The sequence below is a fragment of the Acanthopagrus latus genome, chromosome 1 (genome assembly GCF_904848185.1).
Source record: "Acanthopagrus latus isolate v.2019 chromosome 1, fAcaLat1.1, whole genome shotgun sequence".
Classification (NCBI taxonomy): Eukaryota; Metazoa; Chordata; class Actinopteri; order Spariformes; family Sparidae; genus Acanthopagrus; species Acanthopagrus latus.
Window position 1 is genome coordinate 19,419,811 of NC_051039.1, and position 9,797 is coordinate 19,429,607.

Below are 9,797 nucleotides of genomic sequence, written 5' to 3' on the forward strand. Positions count from 1 at the left end.
ATATGAACGGAAGCTTAAATTTTAATTAACATCAGCTATGTTTGACTGGACATTCACTTCCTTCAGCTGTTAGTTTGTTTGAAATTAAACAATTAGACACAAGGGCAAAAAAGAGATTACAGCTGTACAACTGTAACAAAAACTACATTTAAAAAACGGCTAAATGCATATACAGCGAAATGTGGTGTTTGCTAGCGTATGGAGGAAATGGACTTCCCACCATAAAAAAACCCACAACCACATGTTTTTTACCAGGCAGCGACAGACTTTCTCTGAGGTGAACCAGCTGCTCTGAAGGCTCAATGGTCAATTAGTGGTTGTTGTTGTTGTCGGTGTATCACAGAATGACTTCCGAGAATAGTAAATTGGGTGAGCACCGAATGCCTTTTAAGCTTGGTGGTAAAATATCCAGTCTTCCACCAGACGGTGATTTAGATACTCTACAACAACAACAGTGGCACCGTTTGATGGGAATCTAAGCTGGAGTGTTTTTGCAAAATTCCACTGGTGTACAGAACTCCATCATTTAGATCTGCCCATGGTGAAAGAGAGCGGGGAGGACACCGTCATTATAGACAAAGAGCTGATGTGAGCCCCCAGAGCTGAGGAAAGCTCTGGAGAGGCTGAATCAGAGGCCTGGACAGCACGTCAAGCTCTGTTGCAGCATACATCCAATGAGGAGGAGTCCACAAAGAGAGGACCACTGCTGCCACTGCTCACTACACACACATCCACACCCTAATATCCCAGAAAAAAACACATATTGTACTTATGTACATACTGTACTTATATATATTACAACCTGATAACATCACAATTTTTTCCTTTACTACTGCAGCAGGGAGATTGAAATCTGTGGTTACAATATAAATCGGGAAGTTTGCCAATTCTTGTCTGTTTCAGTGATTAATGTTGAGGGTGTGATCCTTGATGGGATCAGTCGGGTATTTTATCAGTACACTAAGCTCCTCTTTTCACTGTCACGACCTGCAACTTCATTCTGGTGCACACTCACCAGACAACTCATGTTTATCACCTACACACAACCGCAAAGACACATTGTCCCAAGCACTGAAGGGGCCGAAACACACATAGTGTATGTTCACATGTTCACATGTGTGCTTCAACACCTAAATAAGATGTAAAAATCTGCTTACAGTGATCAGTGTTATCAGTATTTTTGTTTCAATGATTTTTAAGAGACTGATGTATTTCACACTGGAAAACAGATATCACTTCAATATAAGTCAGAAACAATGAATATAAGCTGTTTCTTGCTTGTTATGAGTAAAAAAGAAATCAGCAGATGGAGCTAATAAAAATGTCTAAAATGAAGTCCTTAAATGTTACTTTCTAGGTAAATGTATCTTCTATTGAGTGTAATAAGTAACTTTGACTGGTAATTAGACACATTTACTTGAAAAGATTTAATTCTTTGCAGTGTACAGTGTCTCAGAAGCTGAGGGCAGCTTCAGTATAGTAAGTCACAGAGCACGTTTTTCCAAAAGTGACAACTTTAGGGTTTTTATAATCCATTAATCTGTTGATTATCTTCTTGTTTGATGTTGGTCAGAAAAACATCAGAAAACTATAAAGAATGTCTATCAAAATGTCCCAGAGACGAATGTGAGATCAGATGTCTGTTTATGTCTACCCTATAGTATAAAGTCTAAGATATAAAGATATTCACGGGTCTACATACTAACTTCTCATACTGGTTGCACTGGTGAGCCTATTTCTTTAAGTTGCACCAGGACATAATTTGAATGCACCTAATAAAACATTTTATTTCAGTTTCTTAACATATAACATTATCTAAATGAATGTAAGCAGCATAAAAAGTTACATGTTTTTATTCATTTAAAACCCAGCGCATGCAACTAGAAAATACAATAATTTTGACTCTTTAGAAAACTTAATTAAAAACTAAAAGGTACAAAAACGACAAAGACAATTTCAACTACTGAAAATATCAACATTATAACCCAACATGCCTCAACATGTATAGCAGGACAGTATATTTTGACAAGCATGCTGAGTTTGTGCCAAACCTGTTCCATAGGTTGTCAAACTGATCGTAAATTCAATGGAAAGGCATTCGGACGCTATTCAACTCTTGCAACTTCACACAAGGACTCTGACGTCTCCTTTCCAACTATCACCTGCACTTCAGACCAATACTCTGCCTTTTCCTTTTTGACAGAAGTAATGTTTCCACCCTATCTTAGTCCTAAAATATCTTAAATCACAGTGCAGTGAATGCATGTATGTCAGGGTTTAGTAAGGCTACATTTTCAAATAAAAACGCATCATGAACCTCTTCCACTAGCTGTGACTCTGTCTGGGCCAGATGTATTAGTAATAGCACTGACTGGCACTGAGAGGCCCGGATTTTGATGCTAAAAGAAGCAACACCAGTCCCCCTGAGAACGTCGAACAAGGTGCTTCTGATCTGACTTCCTATCACCGCCGTTTCCATGGTTTCACTTTTACTAACATTAGCAATAGTCATAATCCCTATAATGATTAAGTTCCCCTTCTATGTATTTTTTCACTAAGTGTCTCACTTACTGTAACCTCACTGTCTCCCTATATAGTTATGAAATCATTTTAAATCAGGACCTGATTATATAAATACATGTTTATATTAATGCTCATCGTCCTGCCACTGAATTCATTAACCTGTGAAGCAGCCTAGAATTGACTCAGCATGTCACAGAAGCGTGACATCATCATGCTTATATACCGGATCTGGTGATTTCCTTGTGATACACATGTTGAGCCAAATACAAAATAAAAAAGGTGATGATGGTGTCTCTGCTGGGTGTTTTGTGATCAATGTTGGGGAGGTTACTCAAAAAAGGTAATGTATTGAGCATTACTTGTTACTTTTATAAATGTCATATATATTTACTTGGTTACTCCATGTAGAAGAAAATTTGTGACACGACTTGATTCATTAAATTGCCCAGAATGCTTTGTTGCATAATTGCCAGTAGATATTACCACATTAAAGCCTCACATGCTTACATATCAGCACAAATCCCTGCCAAAGGAGGATACACATATGATCTTTCTTGTATGCTCTTTTATACCACAAAGCTAAAAGCAAAGTAAGTGAAAACCAGAAAAATCTGACAGGAACAAGGCTTAATTGCACAACTGAGAGAATCAAGATAGCGCTGGCAGTCAGCTTTATCCATCAACTATATGAATACATAAAGTCCGCCTAGTATAATGATTAAATCCTCAAAGTGATATCTCAATAAGATAAAATAAAATGAGACTGTTCTTCCTAAAACCATTAGATGACAACAGATTTTAAAGTGAAAAAAAGAAAAACATGTTTGAATGCGAACCGCATGTAATGGACCGAACACACTTAAAATCACTAGAGTTAGTCACTTACCAAACCTTGCCTTTATAATAATCCAGTTTATATTATGAGTTCATTTCATGGATTCATGGATATAGTCTTTATCATACGAAAACAATTCAGGATCTCCATCTCTGACCCCAACATTAAATATTCAACAACTTAAATGTAAGCACTGCAGCTGAAGGAAGCTGTATCCTCCTCATCAAAAGCAAAGAAGACATTCACTGCCACTGGCGGCAGAGGCCTGTTTAGTTGCATCCTACTCATTACGAGAAAATGTGACACTCGGTATTCAGCAGTGTCCCAAGGGCTATTCCCCTCTACTGTACATTAAACTTCAGCCATGTGAGCAAATATGTAACACAAGCAACAACATAACTGATTTGATTAATAACTGTAATGTGATTACTAAATGAAGGAACACACTTTAAATTAGTGTTACAGACAAATGTAAAGTGACAGCTGTTACTAGTGTTGGGTTGATGGACGATGCCACTGTACAACAGCAATGACGGATAGTCATAAACTACTGAAGCATCGTAATATTGTGATTTAAAGGCCCCCACCAGAGAGCACAAAAGTAGTGTCGTAGTGGCCATATAGCAGTGGTTTTTGGTGTTTGTTATGTGGGAGAGAAAATAGAATTGTGATGCTGCCCAATGCACCACACACTAGATTACACTACATCCTGTTCATTACTTCTTCTTCCAATTCTAAATTCACTCGGTTAGGCAAACTCAAGACACTAGGTTCCATCAGTGATAGTAGTGTTTCTTTTCTGCAGACCACTGTTCCTCAGTAGAGCTAACTGAACACGGCTACAGCTAAATTGCAGACATGCGGAACACTGACGGGGCCTGGGGATATAGGTGGTGAGTTAACTCCCTTACAGCAACTCTGAAGATATACAATACCACAAATTCCAAAAAATTGAAAAGCACTCCATCAGTGTTGACATCGCCAAACCCTGGTCATAATGCATAACCACCAAGACTATTTGTGAATGATCAGATATTCTATATTACATAACAGATTAATCCAAATTAGTTGCCAATGCGCTGTGACTCATAGGCCCATGGTCAGAGGCAGCCAAGCGCAAAAGCCAGATGACAAGCGTGAGTGACTGACTGGATCAATACTAGTAATCTCCCTGACCACTGCAATCACCTGACTCATGATAATGATAATGCTGTCCACACAACTTAAATCAATCAATTTATTGACAAGGCATGGGATCAATGCAATTTCAGAAATACTTGGCAATGCATCTGAGGTGTCAGTTGTAATTGTCAGAGCAGGGCTTCAATTTAAGACAAAGAACTAGCACCAACAGACTGATGCACAAGTTGAGTCACGTCACGTCACGTCACGTCACGTCACGTCACGTCACGTCACGTCACGTCACGTCACGTCACGTCACGTCACGTCACGTCACGTCACGTCACCTTGCACCTTCTGTAATAAACTGCACTTGAGTCAACAGCTACATCACCACAGCATGCAGTTTATTCTGTACTTCCTCCCACCTGAGAGCAGATAACTAGTCTTTAAACCTGTGGGCCAAAATCACTGTACAAAGACCAACAAAATAATATTCATCACAATTAAACTAAACAATTGAAACTATTTTTTATCTTTAAAATTTGCAACAATAGAAAATTGCTTGCTTCGCACTGGCATTATCAGCCTGTTGTCTGCAACAGCTTTCTCTGCCTCTTACTGCCTCCAACACCAAAAAATGCACTGCAAAATAACAGTCCAATAGTGGTCAAGTGGTGCCCCAAGGTCAACTGACATCTTGTTGTGTCACTCTTTGAATAAATTGATCATTATCATGCAAACTAGTATTGATGCCGTGAACATGTGGGCTCTTCTATTGAAAGCAGAGCAGAAAAACTGGGCAAACTGAGCATGTGCAAACATACCTGACACCCGTTTGTATGTGAGCAAAATGGGAGATGACCAAATACTAAGGGGAAAATGAAAAGATGAGAGTTGGCCTCTTGGATAAACAATCTTTATCAAATCAGACGTCTAAACCCAAGGCTGCTGTACCAGATGTGGTCTTACATTTCATCTTCAGCAGGCTTCTACCTGTCAGAGGTACATGGATCTGGAGAAAACAGGTGCTTTCTGTACAATTCTATGAGCACTGTGGAAGTCAAGCCAATGACACAAGCACCAGTATTGAAGAAGAGGTCATAGAGCCAGCACTGACCTCATTTAGACTAATGGTTTGGTTGCATAGCTCCCAAACATGATTTAGTATGGTTCACAAGGCCTCTGGCATAATGAATACCTTACTTAGCATTGACAGCTTTTTAGATGGGAATCTGTTCTATAGACACAATCCAGAGATACCGCAAGACTGCAACCTGTCTCAGGTTTGAAATGTATGCCGCTGACCACGAAAATGCTCAGACATTTCAGCAGGTGGCCCAGGAGTAGAATATGAAGCCCATATTTTTGCTCAGCAATTCTGTTTCTGTATGACACTGCAGAATAAACATGAAAAGCCTTGGCCAATGATTTCCAACTCTCCAGGGAGGAAACCAAAAACCTTAAATTATGACCAACAAAGGTTTTCAGTGGCTGTAAAAAAATATTTCTACTAGCAATCATTCTGCCGATAACTCTCAAAAGATGTAGCTGGTGTCAAAAGAACCACTCTCTGGTACTCTACATTTTTTTCTTATCCTTCTGTTAGGCTGATGCTAACTGGGTCGGGGCTTAGCGAACGGTCAAATGTTTCACAGCACAGAACCAGGCTTAAATGTCTGGATCAAGTAGATGGAGGCAGAGATACATTACACGATTACAGGGCAGGTGAAGCCATGGAGACATTTGTGTTTTGTTCCCAGGGCAGATAATTGTTAGGCCACAGTCTCAGATTAAGTCCCAGGCAGTGGAATCACAATATGTGTCAAAACAAACAATACTGTCTTGAGTTGCTTAAAGTCTTCTCTTTCCTCTACTGACAATGACAGGCAGTATGGAATTGCAGCATATTTTGTCTCGTTAAAAATACATCTTGTGCAAATGGGGAATTGCTATCTAGGTCACAGAGTGCCAGTGATATCATGGCTGTGTACAGGAAAAAATTTGTATGAGGCAATAAACTGCATTTTGTTTCTGTCTTGAGTTAGGACAGCTTGATGAGGAGGATAAATAATTAAATAACTTATCTTTAGAAAATTCCAATTATCAAACAATTTCCTCTGGAGTAATACCACCTCTTGGCATTACATGAACTCAACAGCAGTAATGGTGCTGCATGTTTCTCAGGTGTCTTTTATGTTGAAATTGATTGTTTGCAGACCAGAGATTATGAAATGCGACTCTATGCACCACACAAATACTACTGTTTTATTCGTATAAGGAGTAGGTCAAAGGTAATGATATCCTGTGAAAGATAAGGGATAAGAATCAACTCCTGTAAAAGATATGTGTCTAGCTAGACAGTTTTAACCTCTGCAGCAGTAATATTGCCACATATTTCAGGTGTCCTTTATGTTAAAATTGTTTGTGTGTAGACTGGAGCTACTAGAATGTGACTCTGTGGCGGACCAGACCTGTTGTTTTATTCATTTAAGGAATGAGTTCAACAGAACAGAGCAACAGCCTTCGACAAATGCAGAACTAACAAAATACTGTTGCTGTAGCGCAAAATCAATTACATGAAAATATGATGTGAGATTAAACCACAAGAGATTGTTTTTCGGTAATGCCAATTGAAACAGATTAAAGATAACTAACTGCAAAGGAACAATGACCGAAACAGTCCACAGAAACATGTGATATTCAATAATTATCATCTGTGTCATGCAATATCACCCACATTCTTATAGGCATATTACAATCACATTTACAGACTTGTACGTATAGTGTAGTATAGTATTTCCATTTTGTGCTACTCTATACTTCCTCCCAGTTTGATACATCTAATACTGAGGAACTTCGCAGATTCAAATTATTCACTGTTTTCAGTTTTATCAATTTGATAGTGTGAGAGAGAAACACAGAGATCATTGTGAGAGAAGATGTTGCGTTAGGTTCATCTACTCTGCAATCTGACAGCAAAATATGATACAGATGAGGAAGATGAGAAGCTACCCCAAGGCCCCAGACCCCATAGGGGGCCTGTAGGCTCCGAGTTCAATTAGTAAATGCAAATATGTTGGTTATATGCTATGCACCACTAAAGCACACTAAAAACTGGAACAACACCTGCATAAGATTAAGGTCCAATGTTGTAGAAGAGTTCTAGCCTTTAATATTTCCGTGTATTCTAAGCATTTGCGGTGCATTTTATTATGACGAGGCTGCCACAGATTACTTACTAATAGATACAATATAGCTCACAGAGAGAGTCATCCACATCTGATTTCGCCCAGCTCTCCTAGTTTTAATGGCCTGAAGTGATGTTGCTTACTTTTTCACATGTTCCCTTCATGGAAATCTTTGTAGATCGCTCATTAGGTGACCATGGATTCATATTTCACCTGGTATTACCTGCCGTGTGGAGTTTAATACTGTCCTTGAACTCAACACTGATGACAAAACAAACTTTCCCTCTAGTTGCTAACGAACACTCACCGTTTCTAAGGTACTGTTGCCGGGCAGCGCGCTCTCGGACAGCGCGAGCCCACTTCTCCGCCTCCTCCAGGTTAGCGCGCGGGTCCTGCAGCGCCGCGAGCCGAAAGCAGTGCTCCACTCTCTGCCGCGACACCCCGGAACTCATCCAGCGCCGTCTGAGCGGGTAGAAGTAGGCTGACAAGTACGCTGCCGGGTCCGCGTTGTCATTCTCCCGGTAAGCCCGGCAGCCGACGCAGTCCTTCAGGCTGAGCACCACTTTGTTCCGCCCGACAGGTGTTGGAGTGAGCCTCTGGACGGTGAGGTCCCTCTCGGTCAGGCTCACGGCATACCTCACTTTTCTATTACCGGTGAGCGTGAATTCCCCGTAAAGCGAAACAGGGTTGCTGCCGGTGTTGCGCTCCGGTTCAGCTCTCCTCAGATCCATCCTGAGCGGATGGAGGAGACCGAGACGCGGGGGGGGTCCGGGATAGAGCAGCACTCTCACATTGCTCCCCGCCTGGATGGTGCGAGCAAAGTGGAGACGACAGGACCGTACTGGCAGCCTGCTGCTCGGACCGGTGTGAAGAGGGACGGAATCAAACACACCATATCCGCTTACATTTCAAAATAAGAGCCACGCTTAAGGCGCTCTGCCCCACGCACAGGGAGTCTGTGTCTTTGTCGGGGTCACTTCTGTCGCTTTCTCAGTACTATTTTGACAGCGATTTGGCAGGTTTTCAGTAACCTTCAGTGGTTTCATATTCTACTATATGTGATGGAGGGATTCCAGTATTTTTTTCAGTATGCTTTGACAACTTTGTGACTGAATATAAAAAAATCCATATAAAAATTAATACAATCTTTCTGCTTCAGCCTTCATATATATTTTGTAAAAAAAAAAAAAATACATTTAAACAAAAATATATAAAGAGTTTTAGTGCAGGGCGGGCATTTTCCTTATCAGCATCAGTTTGAATTAAATTGGCAAAAACCAGACGATGCATAGTAAATCTAAAGTTTGAGGGCCCTGGAGTTTTTGGGCCCCAGAGAGGGTGTTTTCACCGTCAGTCGGTACTTACAGTACTGAGCACACTCTGCCAGTTGGCAGATTATTTGAAATTGAAATTTGAAATTTTTAAATTAGAATATCACTTTTGTAGTTTTTGCTCAAATTAGGATTTTACTTCATGTATTTTCCATGTATGGTTTGAGTGTCAGCATGTGTGTGCATCCCATATTACCACTGTTTTCAATGCTGGCGGCCAGGGTGCACATTTTTCCATTCATCTAGCCAGCCTGTGATCTAGAGGACAGCAGGTGAATATCTGTAATTAACAAGCTGATGATTGATTGATTGATTGATTGATTGATTGATTGATTGATTGATTGATTGATTGATTGATTGATTGATTGATTGATTGATTGATTTTTGGATTGGAAGACAAAAAACGTAATACAAAGGATTGATGGACTGACAGAAAACCTGCAGTGCAGTGAGGTGTCAGTGCTGAGGCTGTAATCTCTTCTCCACAACACCATTAAAACACCATTAAACACATGGGTATTGTTTATTTTTTATCATCACAAGAATAAGTCATTCATATTTGATAGTTACTTATGAACAGTCATCTTCAGCCACTGATTTGTCCATAAACTTGTTCATGCTTTTATTTCTCTCGTTCAATGCCTGTTTCCTCTGAGTTTTTGTGTGTCTCCTGGTTGCTTGACGCATCTCTTCTTGCCTGCGGCACATGTTTAACTTTACTCGTCGAAAAGAGTTGGTATGCTTCCTCCTAGTGGTACAAAGGAGGAAATACAAGGTTGCAAAATAATCTCTAATGTC

The 9,797-nt window shown here is 40.1% G+C and overlaps 1 protein-coding gene across 2 annotated transcripts in view; it reads right to left on the reverse strand.

Annotated features, from left to right (window-relative positions):
* Window positions 1-9,245, reverse strand: part of LOC119026682 (sphingosine kinase 2-like) — a 35,685-nt gene extending 26,440 nt beyond the window's left edge. The window contains exon 1 of one of the 2 annotated variants that reach the window (XM_037111153.1): window positions 7,976-9,245. In XM_037111153.1, the coding sequence (XP_036967048.1) occupies window positions 7,976-8,399 (424 nt within the window). In that variant the 5' untranslated portion in view covers window positions 8,400-9,245. The other variant, XM_037111162.1, reaches the window with a different exon arrangement.
* Between the last annotated feature and the right edge of the window lie 552 nt (window positions 9,246-9,797).